General features: G+C 41.9%; 1 protein-coding gene across 1 annotated transcript; it reads right to left on the bottom strand.

The window, feature by feature from the left end:
* Nucleotides 1–8,976: 8,976 nt before the first annotated feature.
* Nucleotides 8,977–21,773, bottom strand: LOC132878965 (E3 ubiquitin/ISG15 ligase TRIM25-like). The gene is made up of 6 exons (XM_060913696.1): nucleotides 21,085–21,773; nucleotides 17,467–17,562; nucleotides 17,067–17,312; nucleotides 16,775–16,946; nucleotides 16,517–16,576; nucleotides 8,977–12,295 (listed from the first exon to the last, which is right to left on the bottom strand). Exons 1-6 carry the CDS (start codon nucleotides 21,673–21,675, stop codon nucleotides 11,766–11,768), a joined length of 1,695 nt encoding a protein of 564 aa, XP_060769679.1. The 5' UTR covers nucleotides 21,676–21,773; the 3' UTR covers nucleotides 8,977–11,765.
* Between the last annotated feature and the right edge of the window lie 366 nt (nucleotides 21,774–22,139).

The following is a 22,139-nucleotide window of genomic DNA, read 5'->3' as shown; positions in this document are numbered from 1 at the left end:
TACATTAAATAAATAATTTTGGTGAACTTGGGCATCCTTGTCTGATTCCATGTAAAATCTTAAATTGAATAATTGATTGGTAATCAATCATATCCAGAATCAGTCGGACGCGGTTTTGAATATATCTTCCCTTCATGAAGGCTGATTGATATTCGTCTACAAGTTTTACAAGTCCACGCTTTAGACGATTAGCAGATACTAAGGCAAGTAATTTATAATCATTGCATAGTAAGGTTATAGGTCTCCAATTGTCTAGCAACAAAAAGTCTTTTTTGGGTTTTGGTAGCAAGGTTATTAAGCCTGTCTTCATCGTCGGGGATAAACATCCTTTGTGAATTCATTCTAAAAATGCTCTATGTAATAATTTTTTTTTAATATCCACCCAAATGTATTTTAAAAATTCAGATGTTAACCCATCGATTCCTGGTGATTTACCATTTTTCATTTGTTTTAATGCAATTTCAATTTCTGTTATAGTTCATTCCTCATCAAGTGTATGTTTGTCTTCATCCATTTTTTTTGATGTCATCATTGATGGGATAAAATAAGACGTCACATTCTGATTTATAAAATTTAAGTTACAATAAAAGAGCCAAATTCCATCCTGTACTCATTTCTGATCTTCTATTATATTATCATTGGTCGTAAGCTTACTCCTTTTTTTCTGAGTTTGTCTTTGTTTTTCAAGTCCGAAGAAATACGATGAACTTTTTTCACCCTGTTCGATCCATCCAGCTCTTGATCGAGTGGAAGCTCCATTTGCCTTTATTGTGTACATTTCGTCTAGTTGAGACTGCAGTGACTGTAATTCTGAAATGTTTTCGAAGGATAGTTGTGTGTTATTTACTAATGTATTAATTTTATCAATCAGATCATTTTGTTCTTGTCTCCTTATACGTGAAAGTTTTTTACCCATGCCAATTGCTATTTGTTTGATCTTAAACTTAAACCATTCCTATTTACTCCTATCAGACATGTCTAACTCTTCAACCTCCAAAATAAGAGACTTCACCTGATCACAAAATTCACCGTTCTATAATGTGTCGTGATTAAATTTCCAGATATTAGGAAGGATCTTATGTTGCTTAAACGTGAATAGGTTTAGACTAATTGTACAATGGTCTGTGAGCGGAGACGCTGAAATTTCACAATCTAAAATATCATTATACAGCTCACAAGAGATAAGCCAGTAATCTAGTCTCGAACACTGACCGTTTCCTGCAGCATTAAACCATGTATAATTAATACAAGTTGGGTTTGACGACCTCCAAAAATCAATTACATTCGTTGTTCATAAATTCAGTATAATGAGGCTGTAAACAGGTTGTCGATTCCTGTGGTATTCGATCTAACCATGAATCAGGGGCTATGTTAAAGTCTCCGCCCACTATCACTTTTTCTGAAGTATATGATGTTTTCCATTCATTAACAAGTTTACTTCATTCCTCTGTTATGATTTTGGGTACAAATAAGTTTCATTTGGTTGTGCTTAGAACTGTGATATTGGTGAATTGCTCCTAGAGGGAACAAAAGAGTTAACCTGTTGTAATAATAGGATTAAATAGGTGCAGTTCAATAACCACGTAACGTTAAAGATAATCGTTTACAGACCGGTCTAAAACATAGAAATCAGATTAAAATTCAAAAGGAGAGAGAGAACTTTTATAAATTCATCCATCTTAGGTAGATTATCTAACTGAATTATACTTCATTTCAGTGAGACAACTTTGTGTGAGAAGAGTGAGTTGGTACTCTCTATTGCCTGCAGGAATTTGAGACAGTATGTTTTCATTTCTGTATGTTCTGTTTTATATTCAGTCAAGTGCTGGCATTTCCATTTGCAATCCCTGGTTTCTGGTCGAACTCTCACTTGTCTACCCCACTCTAATAGAACCTAGAATTGGTCCAGTAGCTTCTCGAGTATCAGGGAATTGATAGCGGTGCTACACAGGCACTTACGGATGTATGTGCAGGGGAGAGTGGGAGAAGCAAACTGGGAACAAAGCCAAATCACATGATGAGAATTGTAGTGAAAATACAGGCAAGGACAATCGATCGGCAAACAGAGCAATGTTGGCAGGACGAGAGAACGAGGTAGAGAAAACGAGACCTTACCTTAGACCTTAGTTCCTCCTGTGCCTTTAGAGGCACATCGGGCAGCAAGCTTCCATGTCCGTTTATCGTCTACTACTGTCTCCGCTTCCTCCCAGGTGATGTTTGCCCTTTTTAGATCTTCCAGGAATGTCCTTCGCCAGGTGTTTTTTGGCCTTCCTCTCTTTCTTCTGCCGTCTGGAGGAACCCAGGTCATGGCTGTTTTGGAGTGTCTGTGTCTGGGTAGGCAGAGGATGTGTCCTGCCAGCTGCATCCTCTTGGCTGGAATAATGTCACTGAGCGGTCTTGATTTAGCCCTTCTGATGATTTCTTCATTTGTTACGTGCTCTTGCCACCTCACCTTTAAGATCTTCCTTAGGTTTCTCTGGTGGAAGGCATCCAGCTTTTTGGTCATTTTGACAGAACACTTCCATGTCTCGCTTGCATATATTGCAGTGGGTAGGACTATGCTGTTATACAGTCAGAGTTTTGTGTCAAGGTTGATGTTGGTTGCTGTCCAGATAGTATTCATCCTTCGGAACACTGAAGCAGCTTTCCCTACTCTGCAGTTGATGTCTGGCTCCACATCGCCTCTGTTGCTGATAACACTGCCAAGGTAAGTAAACAGATCAACTGTCTCCACCTGGCTGCCATTGACAATGATGCTCAGTGGTGTTTGACTGATGTGGTTTCCCAGCTCCATTGTCTTGGTCTTCTCGGAGCTCACTCGCAGCCCAGATTTCCCGGCAAACTCCTCTAGCCTTGTGGTTAGGTGTTGTAGATCCTGGTTGTTTTCAGTCAGCAGGGCTAGGTCATCTGCAAAATTTAGGTCTGCCAGCCTTGCTTCATCCCTCCATTTGATACCCTCTCTGCCTTCTCTGGTGGTCTTCTTCAGAACAAAGTCGATTGTCAGAAGAAAGAGGAAGGGCGAAAGGATGCAGCCTTGTCTGACACCTGCACTGTAAACCCGAATAAGTTGAGTTTACTTAAAAAAATTGAGGAAAGTGGTTGCCTTAAAAAAAATAAGTAATTATTAATGATTGAATTGAGTACCTTAAACTTACAATCTTCTGGTAAGTTTAAGGTACTCAATTCAATCATTAATAATTACTTATTTTTTTTAAGGCAACCACTTTCCTCAATTTTTTTAAGTAAACTCAACTTATTCGGGTTTACAGTGTGTGATGATGTTGAAGAAATCTGTTGTTCCTTCCTCCGTTCTTACGCAGCACCTTGAGTTTGCATAGAGGCTCTTAAAGATACTGACAAAGCATTCTGGTATTCCATATGACAGAGCAATGTTCCAGAGAGTCTCCCTGTGTATACTATTGAATGCCTTCTTAAAATCGATGAAATTCAGTGCTAATGGTGTTTGATGTTCAAGGCATTGATCAATGATGTTTCTAAGGGTGAATATCTGTTCTGTGCATGAGTGATTGCTACGAAAACCAGCTTGTTCTTCTCTCAACTGGCAGTCAACATCTTTCTTCAACCTCTTCAAGAGCACTGTGCAGAACACCTTCCCAGGGATGGATAAAAGCATAATGCCCTGCCAATTGTTGCAGTTTGAGAGGTCCCCTTTCCTTGGGAACTTCACAATCACGCCCTCTTGCCAGTCCCGAGGAACCTGTTTCTCCTGCCAACAGAAGTCCATCAGCCTGGTCAGCATCTCCACTATAGAGAGCGTGCAAGCCCATCTCTTTAAGAAACTACATTTCCCATCAACCCACTTCCGCATTGACTTGCGTCACGCCAGGGCAGGAGCACCAACGTTACGTCCTCTCTGAAGGCATAAATAATGGAATGACACTTCCGCTCTTCCTCTTTCTGTCTCGGGACCAGCAGTCTACAGACACAAAGAGGCTGCTCGCTCCACGAGTAAACTCAAAACCACCTCTTTCTTGCAAGATCCACAATTTAGCGCGATTTCTTTCTTACCCTTGGCCAAGGTAGACTCCAGAGTCGCGCGATCTTTAAACTCAACTTGAGTTAACCGATTTTATTCGTATTAGAAGTGACGTCACGACTGCCGCCCAAGCAGTTTTAATTAAAAGTTAAAAAGAGCGGCTGGACCCTTTTTTTTTTTTTTAAACAAAGCGCTGTGCACATTGTTTGACCAGAGTTTTTCTTCCCACGAGCCACGAAGCGCTGGACCCAGAATTCTCTGCTCTCCACAGACGTGCTCCACGGGCTTCTGTGAAACTCAACTTCTCCACGTAATTCCCTGTGCTTCACGGAGATCTTCACAACGGTGAAAAACTCCAAAGTCTCGGGACATCTCATAATCTCGCGTAGAAGCGGGATACGGAAGTAAGACTTGGCATTTTTGGGCATAATTAAAGCTAGTCTTAGGAATTTGCTTTTATTGAAATAGTGTGAATTTAAACCCAGGTTTATTTGTTACACTGTAGACACATAGCGTGTCGAATTGAATTGATCTGTTTTGTTTTAATCTCTCAATTGTTTAATAGATAGGCTGTGCATGCTCCTCTTTATTCCTACTAACATATTTAATTCTCTTATTATACATCTTGACCGCATCAAGATTTCAGTGGATTCAGTATTGTTATAAGCTAGTGAAATAAGTCTACGGCTAATTCCTTTGTCTACTTAGCAACACAAAGCTAATCTAGGCCTACCCAAACACGTGGTCACCCACAAACACACCTTAGCTAGGCCATAGGGCCTTTCACAGGCCACACACAAACACACATTAGCAACACAAAGCTAATCTAGGCCTCACCACATGGTCAACCACACCTCAGCTAGCAACCCACAGGCTAGCTCTTTGTTCAGGCCACGTGGCCACTCACAAACACACCTTAGCCAGCTTCCCTTTGTCTTAGCTTAGCCACACGAGGTTAATCTAGGCCTACCTGCACACGTGGTCACCAGGCCTCACAAACACATATCTTCGTTAGCTACACAAAGCTAACTCTTTTGTCTTAGCAACCAGAGCTAATTCTTTTGTCTTAGCAACCAAAGCTAATTCTTTTGTGTAGGCCACACCCACGCAAGGCCTCTCATATACACACACACACACACACACCTCACTGTTTGTATATATTTCAATCTGCTATTATCCATTTTTATCTTTGTTATAATAAATTCATTTATTATTGAAACTGTGTGTTTTATTTGTGTTCCAATGTTTATGAAGTCACACAATCTCCCAAAGAATTCAAAAAGGTGCATATAATTTATGTAATATGATAAGTGATCATGATTTGGAATACCATAATTTAGCTGTTTGGTAATTTATTATTAAGCACCAAAATTAATGGTATTAATTAATGAGACTGATTCCATGAGTGATTTAATGATATGAGACTGATTCAATTTAAACGATTCAAATGAGACTGATTCAATTTAATTATTAACCTTCAAATTTAATGAGACTGATTTAATGAGATTGATCACTTAATAATTACCAAATGTACCTACAGTTAAATTGGTGCCCCATGTGAGGAGATTGGTTTGTTGACTTCTTGAATATTGTGGCAACAACAAATAAACTATCAGTTTGATTCATCAATTGCCAAGGTATATTCCCAGGTGTGTTAAAACGGTTAACCATAGTGTGATAACCATATCACCAAATACTCATAACCTATTCATAACTTCAGATAAGAGATAGCATTTCCAAACAAAACAAAATTAATTAATTAATTACGTAGTTAATATTAATTAATAAAAATTAATTAATAAATTAACTCATTGATTGATTAATTATCCAGTATCCAGCCTAAGCAAAATGGCATCCCCTCGTGTCTCAAAAATTGAGGACAACGCTCAAGACGTGTCTCTCCTTGAGGTCATCACAGACCTCATTCACTGCTCTGCCTCCGAAAAGGCAAACATTAGGAACACGAGTAAGAGTGAATGCCAAAACAACATAGATAACTCGAATAAACATATGAGAGATCCAAAAAGAACAAACACTGGTGTCCAAGAGGCACTAGGTAAGCTATTCCTGTTACACTTCCGAGAAACTGATTCAGAAATCAGACGCCTCCGCGGAGAGGTTGAAAGGCTGACCACCAGCAACGCCGAGCTGGCAGCCGATAATAATGATTTACATAGGGAGTGTGAGCTCTTGAAGAACTCCCTTGATTGCACCAAAAGGCTAGAGAAAGCCGAAATGGCTGCCAAGAGGTCTGCCGAGGAGCACACCCCCCAAGAAGAGCACGAGGGGCGTGAAAGACCCCCAACAATGCGCCACAGTTCAGAGCAGGAAGGGGCGTCCAAACCGGACACCGTAGATTACCTGGTCGAGGACCAGACACCCCGCCAAACTCCATCAACTCACTACACGACTTCGTCGTTTAGCCAAGGTGGAGCCGTACTGTGCTCATCCCGAGCCCAGAACCATAGCACACCCAGGTCAGTGTACCACAGTACCCCTGGTCAATCTTCGGATGAATCAGGCTATGAATCTATTGCAAAACGGGAGCAACACCAGAGTAGCTTAGATAGTGAGTGCTCAGAAGAGCCAAGAAGGTCGCACAAGGATGTGCACCAAACCCTTTGCTTACGGAAAATTGACCTACTTGCCAAAGATGTCGAACGATTCGATCCCGACAATCAAAGAACAAATGTGAATGATTATTTGCGAGAAATAGACCGATGCCTGATGGACCTACCAAAAGCCACAACGCGAGAAAAACTTAAACTGATCTGGAAAACCTCCAGTAGCAGCGTTTGTGCCTTTTTAGAGACACTACCCCCAAATGTTCACGATAGTTATTCGAAACTTCGCAATTACATGAGGGAAGAATATGCGCCATACATGGACGAAACCTCCACTACATTGTGTGCATTACAAATCAAAGAAAAACGGTTTGAGGCCCTTCGTGAATATTATAGACGGCTAAGTACTGCCTATTTCCAAGGTAGTAGCACACCAGGCTTGGAAGAAGATAGAGGCTTCAAATCCCTCTTCTTACATAACCTCCACCCAAGCGTGCGGACTCAAGTCGCACTGACATGTCGACAGGGTTTCCACTCGATGAGGGAAATTAGGCGACTAGCCCAAATGACCTGGGAGACCATTGTCAAAACCACAGACAGGAACAATGATGAACCCAGAGTCCTTAGTTTCCAGAGTGCAGACGGGCCCCCGCTAGCCTTAGAAGGAGGCGAAGCTCCGAAAGGGGGACCCCCCCTGGAGAAATCCTGGTCCGAACCGCCCCTTGCCGAGCCATCACAAGGGTGAGTGGAAGAATCGGCAAGGTAAGGCCAGGAGGGACCGAAGGCAAGTCCACAGAGACTATGGCAACTGCCCATCACATGAAAAGGATCGTAGGGAACAAGGCGGTTGGCAGCAAGACCGTCATCTCCGCTCTGGCCAGAGACGGCAGGAGCGCTCTGACCGTAGCTCTCCATGTAGGGGTAGAAATGACCGAGACAGTGACTCAGACCAACCTGGTGAGTTCTGCTCAGAGCTGGACTCTTTAAAAGCCCAGTTGGCTGAGATTAACGAACTCTTACAGGAGAGGTCAGACCCCTCAACAGATAAAACAAAAGAGCCCAAGAAAAATGACAAGCTATTTGCTGGCATGACTAGGCCAGGAACCGTGGGTATATCTCGTGAAAGGGGAAGGAGATCCCTCTGAAACAGCAGGCGAGGGTCAGGATGTAGGGCCCCCCCTGGTGGTAAAGGCAAACACACAAGACGCACCTCTCATGCGCGCTAAAGTCTTCACCACCATCTCTCAGACACGGCTCTCACAAGGCGACCCAATCCCAACCAAGCCCTGCAACATAAACTTAGTCAGCTTTACAAAAAACAAAACCCCACCGTCGTTGGATCCCACAAAACATGCACAAACCCGTTGCGATGAGATTAGTGCAAACACCGATCAAACAAGCACCACGCGAGATCAAATTTCCGATGAACTTCAGTTCATGTCTTTGAACACCGAGTCCGGTGTCGAAACACCTGACATCGCAATTCCCCCAGTGGCCACAATTCGTTGAAAAACCTCCCTCTTTCCATCGACTCAGACACAGGCACCCATCTCACTGCTGGTGTAATGGCTGCGCTGTGGAACATGTTAGGCGTCGAGGCGAAATTCCATATCGCGTACCACCCTCAATTCTCTGGTCAGGCTGAACAAGCCATTCAAACCATTGTGAGCATGCTGCGAAAGTATGTCACAAACCATGGTAAAAATTGGGATGTGAAATGTAGGTACATTTGGTAATTATTAAGTGATCTCATTAAATCATCTCATCTCATTATCTCTAGCTGCTTTATCCTGTTCTACAGGGTCGCAGGCAAGCTGGAGCCTATCCCAGCTGACTACAGGAGAAAGGGGGGGTACACCCTGGACAAGTTGCCAGATCATCACAGGGTTGACACATAGACACAGACAACCATTCACACTCACATTCACACCTACGCTCAATTTAGAGTCACCAGTTAACCTAACCTGCATGTCTTTGGACTGTGGGGGAAACCGGAGCACCCGAAGGAAACCCACGCGGACACGGGGAGAACATGCAAACTCCACACAGAAAGGCCCTCGCCGGCCATGGGGCTTGAACCCAGGACCTTCTTGCTGTGAGGCGACAGCGCTAACCACTACACCACCGTGCCGCCCTCATTAAATCAGTCTCATTAAATTTGAAGGTTAATAATTAAATTGAATCAATCCCATTGAATCATTCAAGTGAATCATTCAGTGAGTCATTTAGTGAATCAATGAATCATTCAAAGTGAATCAGTGAATCATTCAAAGCAGTGAATCATTCAGCTAAATTATGAATCCAAATTATTATGATCACTTACCATATTACATAACTTATATGCACCTTTTTGAATTCTTTGAGAGATTGGGTGACTTCACAGATATTCTTGCACAACAAATGAATACACACAGGTTGTTTAATAAATGAATTTATTATAACAAAGATAAAAATAATAATCAGTTGGAAAACCGTGAGGTAGTCTATGTGTGTGTAAGAGAGGGAGAGCAAGGGTGTGTGTGTGTGAGGGGGCTGTAAAGTTTGGAATGCTGATAGAACAAAGGATTAGCGCTGTTGCTAATGTGTGCTTGTGTGTGTGTTAAGCGTGTATCAGGCCTACTCAGGCCTGCTGAGCACGTGGTAGGAACGCAGTTCCGGTGCGTTCCGGCCCACTTCAAGCCCTGCCTGAGGAAAGAATTACGACCATCTTTTAGTTTTGTGAGAAGTTCCGAGCAGTGACCTTGGTCAGACTAGCGCTATGGTTCTGACAGTCTTCTTCACAGACATGCAATTAAAATCAGTGTGTAATTACTAGACTGCCACCTGCTGTACTGGAGAGGGCGGGGACGCGAATTCATGGCCCGACTTCCTGCTGTAAACTCCTGTCAGAGGCGCGTCATGAATTCTGGACCTACCGACTTTTTTATATTGTGAAAATACGGGACTTTTATATAATGTGAAAATACGGGATATTTTCGGGAAAATAAAAAAAACGGGAAGACAGCGGGAAATAAGTCAAAATAAGGGATTTCCAGGGAAAAACGGGAGGGTTGACAGGTATGCCCTGGACAAGTCGCCAGGTCATCACAGGGCTCTTTTTCTGATTTGGGGTTGTAAAATCTTTTGCTCCCTCTTCTGGTGATTGTGTGGAACAGCAGCAGTTACTAAGATAAACCATGAGGAAGTGATGATTAGATTAGATTAGATTAGATTAGATTAGATATAACTTTATTGATCCCTTTGGGAGGTTCCCTCAGGGAAATTAAAATTCCAGTACCATCATTACGGCGGCACGGTGGTGTAGTGGTTAGCGCTGTCGCCTCACAGCAAGAAGGTCCGGGTTTGAGCTCCGTGGCCGGCGAGGGCCTTTCTGTGCGGAGTTTGCATGTTCTCACTGTGTCCGCGTGGGTTTCCTCCGGGTGCTCCGGTTTCCCCCACAGTCCAAAGACATGCAGGTTAGGCTAACTGGTGACTCTAAATTGACCGTACGTAGGTGTGAATGTGAGTGTGAATGGTTGTCTGTGTCTATGTGTCAGCCCTGTGATGACCTGGCGACTTGTCCAGGGTGTACCCCGCCTTTCGCCCGTAGTCAGCTGGGATAGGCTCCAGCTTGCCTGCGACCCTGTAGAACAAGATATAGCGGCTACAGATAATGAGATGAGATGAGACAAAAAAAAAAGATATGAAAAAAGTCCAGCAGAAGAGGTATTGCACATTGTCCAGTATTGCTTTTTGTCAGGCTAGGCTACCGCTCCTTCCCATCCTCTGTCCTCCTGTTACCCCTCCTCCCCCCCCAGAGAGGAGTTGTACAGTCTGATGGTGTGAGGAACAAAGGAGTTTTTGAGTCTGTTCATCCTGTATTTGGGAAGGAGCATTCTGTCACTGAACAGGCTCCTCTGGTTGCTTATGACGGTGTACAGAGGGTGACTGGCATCGTCCATGATGTTCAGTATTTTGTCCATAGTCCTCTTCTCTGCCACCGTCACCAGAGAGTCCAGCTTCATGCTGACCCGCCTGATCAGTTTGTCCAGCCTGGATGTGTCCTTCTTGGATGTGCTGCCCCCCAGCACACCACGATGTAAAACAGGACACTGGCGACCACGGACTGAGAGAACATCCACAGGAGTTTCCTGCAGATGTTAAAGGACTGCAGCCTTCTCAGGAAGTACAGCCTGCTCTGTACCTTCCTGTACAGGTGGTTGGTGTTGCAAGTCTTATTTTATCCCATCAATGATGACATCAAAAAACTGGATGAAGACAAACATACACTTGATGAGGAACGAACTATAACAGAAATTGAAATTGCATTAAAACAAATGAAAAATGGTAAATCACCAGGAATCGATGGCTTAAAATCTGAATTTTTAAAATACTTTTGGGTGGATATTTAAAAAAAATTTATATAGAGCATTTTTAGAATGCATTCACAAAGAATGTTTATCCCTGACTATGAAGACAGGCTTAATAACCTTGCTACCAAAACCCAAAAAAGACTTCTTGGTGCTAGACAATTGGAGACCTATAACCTTACTATGCAATGATGATAAATTACTTGCCTTAGTATCTGCTAATCGTCTAAAGCGTGGACTTGTAAAACTTGTAGACGAATATCAATCAGCCTTCATGAAGGGAAGATATATTCAAAACCACGTCTGACTGATTCTGGATATGATTGATTACCAATCGATTATTCAATCAGTCTTGTTTTATTTCTAGACTTTTTCAAAGCATTCGACACTGTGGAGCACGATTTTATGTTTATAAAACTCAAAACTCTTGGATTTGGAAAAGGGCTCTGCAAGGTTATTAAAACATTTCACAATGATATTTATAGTTATATCTCCCTTAACCCTTTAATGACACCAAAATTTAAGATTTTACGTGGACTCAGACAAGGCTGCCCAATTTCACCAAAATTATTTTATGTCCACAAATGCGAGCGTACTTAACCTTGTGGAATAATATGACACAAACAACTTTATAATGCGAAGGTCATGAGATCATTTTCTTTTTAAATTTGACGAGTTTCTTGTCTGACAGTTAATTTTTAACATTTCCTTTTTAATTATTTTAAATTATTCATCTGTTTTAATTTAAATATTAAAATGAGTGTTTTTGTGCAGCTGGATTGTGTTCTAGTGAAACAGACGACTGAGCAACAACGTGGCAACGTGCAGGAATTTTACAGAAAACACTACACACTTTTATTCTGGATCACACAATCTCACTGTAGAACCAGAAAACCAGAACCCAAACCCAGCGTATAGAGTCTGAGTGAATGTGGTGTGGACTCTGTGGAGGAGCTTCATCGTGTCAGAGACGCTGTAGAAGGACAGAGTTCCTGCACTGTGATCCACATACACTCCTATTCTGGAGGCTGATGGAACTCTGAGATCAGTCTCAATGCTGTTGTGATAGAAAGAGAGAGAAGAAGAATAACACCACAGACTCCAGGACTGATTGTTGTGTCCAAACCCACACTCATTACCCCGTCCTTTCCTGCTGATGTCTTTATATGAGACTGATATGTCCACAGCAGCACCGCTCCACTCCACCTCCCAGTAACAGCGTCCACACACACTCTCCTTACACAACACCTGACAGCAGGAATCAAATCTCTCTGGATGATCAGAGTAACGCTGCTCTCTCTCACTCCATCTCACCGCTCTGTTCTTCTCAGACAGAATGAGGAGACGATGTGCCGTGTTGGGATCCAGAGTCAGATAACAGAAATCTAAAATAAAAGAGAAAAACAAACTGAACAATGTGAACATGAATATCCGCGCTGGGGGCGTGGTCACGAAAACAGCAGTTCGGTTGCAGTGAAAACTTTTCTCTGTACAACAACCAATCAGAATTCAGATACAACAACCAATCAGATTTCAGATACATCCTGTTGCCAAGTAAAACAGTGTTGCCAGATTGGGCGATTTTGACGTTTTTTCGGCGGGTTTTAATCAGATGTTTATAAACATTTCGCACGAATGTTGTGTGTGAGAATGCAGCCAGAGACACTTCTACAGCCTTAGAAGGACTTTGATGCAGCGCATTCTATGTACTATCTCCGTCCACTAGTCTACATCCAATCCAGTGGCGGCTGGTGGGCTTTGAAATAGGCGAAGCTCAGTTTTAGGTCTACGTAATACAATTTTTCAATTATTTGTTATTTGTCATGAGTCAATTTGTTATGTGGGTCTGTCTCAGAAACTGGTCTCTCATTTGGGACATTATAGTCAAAAAATAAATTTTCTAATTTTAATTTTTTTTTTTTTTTTTGCATTTACCTAAAGGCCTCTGCATGCTCTTGCGACAAGGCTTTCGCAGATAGCTTTTCGCAGACAGTTGTAATTTATCGTTGAGCGGGGAGTAATAGGCGTGCGTGATGTTATTCACCGGCACAACGCAAGGGGGCGCGAAGACGCTAGGAGTAGTTGGTGGGTGTGGTTAGTGGAGTGTTTATCCTCCGGTTACTTATAATGACTAGAACTTTTTTTTTTATAATGACTAGAACTGGAGTCGTATAGATGTACGTACTTCCTCAATCAACCGCTCTTCGTGCTGCTCCATCTTCACTCGTGTTTTTAAAAATGGCGGTCATGAAAACAAAACAAACCGGGAAAGTAGGGAAGCGGAAGTTCGTGTACAGCAGATGTAGAGTGGACCAATCAGAACCCTCTTGTCTGCGAGGCTTCTGCAGTAATCACAATTTTTGGGAGGTGCGCGCAGAGCATCTGCGAAGGTGGGGGGCTATGCAGACACTGTCTGCGACGCTATCTGCGAGGACTGGGTTGTCAGCATAAATTGGCCTTTACACTCAATGTTTCTTTTATCATGTTTAATAAGAATAAAGATAGCGTCTTGCTTTATCTGGCCTCTGCTGTGGAAATTTTTTTTTATTACAATTCAAATGTTTTTGTAAAATTTTTTGAAAATATTGAAAAAAATTTCCTCTTTTTGATTGAAAGGGTTAAAAATGCCAAGTTATGATGACAATTGATTATTCACTTAAATATGAATAATACGATACCATTTTGGGTATTTGATATGGCAAAATAGGACACAATGGAAAAATCAAGAACGCACCGGAAAGATGAGAATAACGGAGGTGGTAAAAGAACAGCGACTGTACCGGCTGAAGGCCGCACGGGTCTCTGCTGTGGCGCGCGAGCAACGGGACATCACTACCGCACCGGACGGAGCGCGAGGCGGGGGCGGGGCAAAATGACTGGCCGTACTTTGCCATTATAGCAGATAGATACCAGCTGTTAGCAGCGAGCACTGCAGATCCCAATAAGGCTCAAGCTAGCCTACAACCACGTTGATTGAACTACAAATGAAATAAACGAGTGAATTCACAAATGATCAAACTGATAGAATGGATGAAAGTTAACGGAGCACAATGAGTAATATTTACATTTATTAACAGAGTAATGCACAGAGACATCAATGAGAAGAAACGTTTATATGAAAAGAAATTCGGACAGCACTTTGGCACACAACTACACTTTCTCGACATCCGCTAGGGACTGACTGATCATGCTTCCGTGTTCCTCGCCGAAGTACCGCGACTGCCCTCCTCATGTCTTTCAAACACCACCTCCAATAATCCTTTATCAGCCCGGCTTCTTGGCCCGCCCATGTCCCGTTTACCCCCAGAGATACCCGGCTTCCCCGGAAGTGACGATTTTGTCGATTTTAACCAATAACAACTAGCCGAAATTGGCTGTTCAGAGCCGTCTCGTAGACTGCAATGGATACCCGGCTGCCAGTCCATAGAGCCCATTGAAATAAGAAAGGTTACAGCCTGGCAGCAAAGGTGATTCTCGTAGCGAACTGCAAGTTCATCAGACATCACTCAAATAAGTTACAGGATGACATAGGGATAGTTATGAACGTAAATACAATCTTGGGCATATATTATGTTATGCAAGTTATTGTTTTAATGAGAATTCAACGTCGTAGACGCCGCAGTTTGGGGAGAGAATTTTAGGGGAAGTTCGGCTTCCCTTGTTGTCTCTGAGAAATCACCCCGATCCAATCCAATCCATATTAAACACTTCTGTGACCCAATCAGAGATCGCGGGCATCACACGACACAAAGACCTAGTTTACCCAGCACCCCTTAGGTATTTTAAACAACCAAAATTGAGCATTGGCTTAAATTGATCATTAACATACATTTATCTCATTAAGTATTATTTAAACAAAACAATGTGGATGTAACTGTAAGACTAATATGAATGTGTGTAATGTAGTGCAGAAACTGAACTCATAAACTAGTAAATAAGAATGACGCAATCCATTCTCCATTTTCTCTTCTCATGTTACATTCAGCCATGCATCGCAGCCTAACTTTTTTTTTTTAATTGAAGTATATAAAACAGGTACAATCTAACAAATCCACAAAAATCAGGATAACAGATGAAGAAAATACATGGATGGAGACAAAAAAAATTAAGCAGAATAACTAGGACTATAAAATTAATAAAACAAACAGGATAAAAAGATAAATAAATAAAAAATAAATAACCTCAGCAATGCAGATGTTAGCGATGCATCGTAGCCTAACATAGCCTACATAATATTCTGCGTGTGCGCCACCTACTGGTGCATGTAGGATTCAGAACACAGCAGATGATTGCAGAGTTATAATCTGATTGAACCACACGGAGCCGAGTACCAGACAGCAGATTCTTCACCTCCAGCACTGACGGGCTCATGCTGCTATTTGTTCGATTTACAAATAGTATACTGGACTTTAGCTGCATATTTTTACTTTACAAGATAGGCATCAAGTCCATTTTACATTTTAGGTGGTTTTAAGTGCATGTTGGCGGGTTTTGAACACGTTTTGGGCTGGAAAACGTCAGCAGTATCTGGCAACCCTGAAGTAAAATTGTAACCTGTCAAAGTTCTCGAGCCCTCGTGCTGTTTTACCGTTAGATCAATCACATATCAGCTTAAACTAGCATTCTAAAACTAGTTAAAGATCCCACAGAAGAGAGCGACTCCCCCTGCCAGCCTCATGGAACGCAGTGTTTAAGGCTCCGGATGGGTTTTATTTCCATTTATGAGGGAAAGGAACATACACCCTCCCGACAGTCAGTGCGCTATTTGCTTGGAAAACACATTTGCAAATTGGTAGAATGAGTTCATCATCACATCCAAGATTTGCAGTTAATCAAATGGATTTCATATTATTATTATTATTATTATTATTATTATTATTATTATTCATGAATTACTACAGTTCTGAACTTCAAATGTTAAAAGTCTGGCCTTTGGAGAGATGATGGAGACTCTTTTGGTGGAACACAACGGAGCAAAATATTGTGACCCTCTAATGTTGACCTGAAGTTGGCACCACTGGGGGTTGGCATTGGGATTTTGTCCCCACCAATGTTAATACCAAACCTACGCCCTTGCCTACATGTTATCTCGTTCTAATTGTTGTGACTTTTATCCAAATGACAGCTGGCAATACGTTGTTACTTTGCACTTTTTTTTGATCTGGGTACTAATCTTTGAGAAACTGGATTGGCAGAATGTTGCCTGTGAAGAAAAGAATGTCTTTTTATTACCCTGTGCCAAGTTAATATTCACTTCAGTGCAATTTTTAAGAGCCATAAATTGTATTTTATTTATTGTTTTTGTTGTGAGTGGTTTTGTTTGATTGTTGTTTTATTTCTTTAGCTTATTTATTTAGATTTATTTTTTACGTTCCACTGTTGAATTGAATAAGTTGACTTAATTAAAAAGTTTACTGTTCTATGAAAGGGTGTATTTGCATGATCATTATTATTTTACTAGTGGCATAAAATTGTCTTGAAAAGCCATCAACAATAATATCGTTTATCGCAATAATTTCTGAGACAATATATCGTCCAACAAAATTTATCGTGACAGGCCTAGACATGTGTGTGTGTGTGTGTGTGTGTGTGTGTTTTAGATGTACATTTCAGAAACTCTTCTCTGCTCTGTGGTTCTGGTTCTGAAATGATCTGAACTGCTGCAGCTGTGGAGAGAAAAATAGAAACATGAGTTTGTGTAAAAGATGGAAAGAGTTTAAAGTGATCCAGTCAGTTTATTCATTTTAAATCAGTGTTTTAGTTCAAAGTGTCGGGTGAATAAAGTGTCTGCAGAAAAGAAAGCAGGAGCATCGCTAAGAAATAACACGTCACTGTGTTTCTCCAGCAGGAACAGCTCCTCTTACCATGTGGAGGGATTTTGTTGAATTCCTCCTCACAGAATTCCTCGACTCTCTTTTTCAGATCTGAGAGAGAATTCCTCACTCCATCAAATGAGAGATGTTGATGGACAGTGATGCTGGATGTGTGAAATGATGGTCTTTCCCATGGAGGAGAGCGACGTCCAGAAGCTAAAACCTACAGAAAGCAAATGAAATGTAAAACCCACTTGTGATGTCAGACAGGGACATTTATTGTTCCCTTAATGAGAGGTGTTTTAGAGAGTGTGTGAGGAACAGCTGGCTCTGTAGATCAGACAGTGAGTGTTACCTGGAGGAAATGGATGTGATCGTGTGTGTGTGAAAGCTGCTCCAGCTCAGTGACTCTCCTCTGAAGATCAGCAATCTCCTGCTCCAGTTGCTCCAGGAGTCGTTCAGCTCGACTCAGTTCAGCCTTCTCCTGATCTCTGATCAGCTCCGTCACCTCCCAGCGCTTTTTCTCCATGGAGCTGATCAGCTCAGTAAAGATCCTCTCACTGTCCTCCACTGCTGTCTGTGCACTGAGCTGTTAGGACACACACACACACACACACACACACACACACACACACAAGATTTAAAGCTCATCTATCATTCCCTCTCTTACTGGGACTGTAAATGACTCGTTGTCCATGTTGTGTGTGTTTCTAGGAGCAGCTCTGTCTCTGCTCACTGCTCACCTTTATAGTGTTCACAGCCTGTTTCAGCTCCTGCACCTTCTTCTGCTTCTCCTGGATTCTCTGCTGGGATTTCATCTGCTCCTCCTTTAACTCACTCTGAGGACAAATAAAATACATTCAGCTTTTTATACAGTACGAGCGAACTGGTTCCATATTAATGTCAGTTCAAAGTACATTCATGTTTCGCTCTGAAGGTTATGTACTCTGTGTGTGTGTGTGTGTGTGTGTGTGTGTGTGTGTGTGTGTGTGTGTGTGTGTGTGAGAGTGAGAGAGAGATGTTCACTAACTGGTCTGGGCTGGGTTTCCCGAAAGCCTCTTAAGGCCAAGAGAGTTTTAAATGACCTCTTAAGATCCATCATCAAGCTAACGTGGTTTTCCCGAACAACATCGTAGCACAGGTGGCACGGTGGTGTAGTGGTTAGCGCTGTCGCCTCACAGCAAGAAGGTCCGGGTTCGAGCCCCGTGGCCGGCGAGGGCCTTTCTGTGCGGAGTTTGCATGTTCTCCCCGTGTCCGGGTGGGTTTCCTCCGGGTGCTCCGGTTTCCTCCACAGTCCAAAGACATGCAGGTTAGGTTAACTGGTGACTCTAAATTGACCGTAGGTGTGAATGTGAGTGTGAATGGTTGTCTGTGTCTATGTGTCAGCCCTGTGATGACCTGGCGACTTGTCCAGGGTGTACCCCGCCTTTCGCCCGTAGTCAGCTGGGATAGGCTCCAGCTTGCCTGCGACCCTGTAGAACAGGATAAAGTGGCTAGAGATAATGAGATGAGATGAGACATCGTAGCACAAGTCGTCCTTTAGTTTGCTCGGAATTTACGAGAGACCCGGAGCACTCGTTCAAAACAAAGAGCGACTCGCTCGCTGCCGAATCCACAGAATGCGCATGCGGCTCTGAGGGACTCTCACAGTCAGCGGGGGAAACTGGGGTTGAATCTGCTGCTGGTGTTCAATTAGTTTTCTTCTACATTGCAAATACATCGAGTTAATTATCAGAGGTGGACAGTAACGAAGTACATTTACTTAAGTTCTGTACTGAAGTACACTTTTTGAGTATCTGTACTTTACTTGAGTATTTTTTTAGGAAACTTATGACTTTAACTTCACTCCATTTGAAAGACAAATATCGTACTTTTTACTCCACTACATTTCTATCAAGGTCCTCGTTACTCGTTACTATGAAGCAGCTTTGAAAGTGGATGTTTTTTTCTTTTCTTTTCTAAAACATGATTGGTTTTTCCGCAGGTGACACTGAGACAGTCTATCAGTAATCACTCGGGTCACGTCACGTCCATAGACTGGATAAAATCAAGATCAATGATTTCTCCGCAGCATTATTTAACACGATCAGTTGATGGCAGAATGGAAGGAGGCGGTTCTTCTGGGGAATGCACACACCCACGGTTCTATAGCTAGAACCCATGGTTCAGTTTTCTGAAAGGAATAAAGTGTTGTTTCATTTTAAATGTTTGCTTTGTTTACCTAAAACGGAGCACATCACAGCCTACAAAAACTCACCATCCGACCTGCGGAAGCATATTGAGGGCGATAAGCATTTTATTCCAAGAGAAAGCTTGCAGTGAAGTTGTCTGTGCTTTAGAGCTCGCGATAACGTTCCAATCGCTACACAGTCTGATTAGTCAAATGACTTTCTATGGATTTGCCAAGTTGCCATCGCCTTGTCCACGTCTAATACACATAGTTAGTTCACTTGGACACTGTTAGTTAGCATGTAAAAACGGAGTTACACTAACATGAATAGCGTTCACTTTTGATTCCACAGGGAGATTCATATGTGCATGAATACATACACACGTGCGCACGTGAGATGGACAGTATTGTACTCGTCAGTCACAACAAATTGCTGGAATTTTTTGTTTTGATGTCAGATGATGGTCTTGCACCTTTTTTTTGTTGTCTTGCTTAAAGCAGAGTTGCTGTTGGGCCGTTATTAAGCTCGAGGTGCGGATCTGGGTTTTAATCAGGTTGGATTGTCCTTTTTATTTTCTGAGCAAGCTGCATTTACAGCTGTTCCACTGTCTTCCTGATTAACACACACATACATGTGTTCACACACTGCCAGAGCCGGGTCAGAACACTACCATGCTGCTTTGTGGTGGTGGGGAGGAGGGTTACAATAAAAAAAATGAAAATGACAATGGGTCTTTTTCAGTTCAGTTGTGTTTCATTTTGTAACATTCTACCAGGCGTTTATTCTACAGGTTCTACAAGTTAGTCAGTAAATCCAGTCAGGTGTTTCAGAGGCATTAGGTTTTGTAAGCGTTGTGGCTATAATACAACAATGCATTGACAGAAAATGTACTTTTAATACTTAAGGATTTTTAAAAGCAAATACTGCAGTACTTTAACTGAAGTAAAAATTTGACTGTCCAACTTTCACTTGTATCGGAGTAACATTTGCCCAGTGGGATCTGTACTTTGACTTAAATAATGAAGTTGGGTTCTTTGTCCAGCTCTGTTAATTATTAAATAAATATACACAAAACACGATGAATACATTTCAGTATGTTATGGAATTACGTATGGATATCAGAATGTCACATTTATATCACTATATTTTAATCAAATTTAGCTCCATTAGGCGAGTGATTAACTAATTTAGTGTTATAAATGAGACACATTTCTGCACCTCTAATGGTGTGTGTGTGTGTGTGTGTGTGTGTGTGTGTGTGTGTGTGTGTGAGAGAGAGAGAGAGAGAAATGTTTGTGTGTGTGTAGTGTGTACCTAAGAAGGTTGAATTGACCTCCTTATATAGAACGTTGACTATATATATTAAACCTCCTTCGGTACACACTACACACAGATCAAAACCTCTCTCTCTCTCTCTCTCTCTCTCTCTGTGCACTTATAAGGGAGAACATGGCCCACTCTGCACTGTGGAGAACAGCTGAAATAATCCTGACTGCATGATCGGGGGGTAACAGTGAAATGAGCGAGCACGGGGAACACATTTACCTCATTATTTAACTTATTATTTGTTCATTCTTTCATGTGAACATTTGTTCATTTCATTAAAAACACGCTTGGAAGAAAAAAATTGCCAAAAACATAAAATAGTTTAATTAATTAATTACCACATTATATATCTATTATCTTATTTTAAAACACTTTATATTTCATTAGATTTTCGTTAAAAACGAGCACCATGTGACCTTATTGACTGGATTTAGCAACTACTAATGCCTTCAGCAATGACAGTACGATTGCCTTTAGCAGCTACTTATGCCTATATCAGGGACACAATCTGCAAAGACGCTCTTCGTCCTGTTGCTCTTTAGACTCCTTCTTAAGAGTGAGTTCCAGAAAACCACACACAGAGACAACGTTCGTTCCTTAAGAGTCTCTCAACTCTCTCTTTAGGTTTAAAGGGCAACGTTATCAGGAAACCCACCCCGAACCAGATTACGACCATCACTGAAGATAAATTTAACACTCTGTTCACCAGAACACAGACAATTTTAATCAGCTTTTACAGAATCCTTCTGATTGAGACACACATTGAAATTAAAGTTCGAATCATATCACTGACTAAAGCACCTGTTTCTAGATGGGAAACTATAATTAAGATGATTTAATTCTGGAAAGATTTCTAGTTCTCACCTGTTTCTCAGCTCTTTCTGCTGCAACTGAAACAGCGTCATGGTCTTTATGTTTATCCAACATGCACAAAGAGCAAATACATATTTGATCAGTACGACAGTAGATTTTCAGCACTTCATCATGTTCAGAGCAGATCTTCTCTTGGAGTTTTGCTGAGGCTTCAATTAATGTGTGTTTTTTCAAAGCAGGAACTTCAAGATGAGGTTTCAGATGAGTTTCACAATAAGAAGCCAAACACATCAGACAGGACTTGACGGCTTTGTGTTTTCTCCCGGTGCAGAAATCACACTCCACATCTCCAGGTCCAGCGTAACAGTGAGCAGGAGAAGCAGCTTGGACTTCAGTCTTCTTCAGTTTCTCCACCACTTCATCCAGCATGTTGTTTCTGCGTAGAACAGGCCTTGTCGTGAAAGTGTCTCTGCACTGAGGACAGCTGTAGACGCCCTTCTGATCCTCCTGATCCCAGCAGCCATTAATACACGCCTTACAGAAACTGTGACCACAGGAGATAGTCACCGCATCCTTCAGGAGATCCAGACACACTGGACACATGAACTGGTCCTGAGCTACTGAAATACTGGCCTCCGCCATTTTCCTGAACTCACAACGAGAGAGTAAGAGAACGGTTTGTTTTCTCTGAAATGAGGAGTCACTTCCTGGTTCTGTGTGTGAAAGAGCAATAGAGGAAGAGGAGGAGCACAAACACAGAGAGATCATGAACACTCCTCTATTAACCATTTCATCTCCCTTCAGTGCAGAAATATAAAACTCATGTAGCCGCACTGATTAGGATTAATTTCATGAAATACTCACAGAATGGATCTTAATTTTCTGGACTTTTCCACCTACTGACACCTCAAGCACAACTTTCAGCCTTGTTGATAAATTACAATTGTTTCACTTGAACAGCTTTTTCCTCGTGACATCTTTAAACTGATCTTCATCCCTAAAGGATGTTGGAGCCATTTTAAAAGTGAGGAGGACGCAGCTGTCAGGAAGGAAAACCATTTTTATTGATTTTGCATTGTTTATTGCGAATAGAAATCACAAAAGTG

This window comes from Neoarius graeffei, chromosome 2, assembly GCF_027579695.1.
Source record: "Neoarius graeffei isolate fNeoGra1 chromosome 2, fNeoGra1.pri, whole genome shotgun sequence".
Classification (NCBI taxonomy): Eukaryota; Metazoa; Chordata; class Actinopteri; order Siluriformes; family Ariidae; genus Neoarius; species Neoarius graeffei.
Note: the sequence above shows the minus strand (reverse complement) of the source record. Positions and strands in the feature narration are given on the sequence as shown.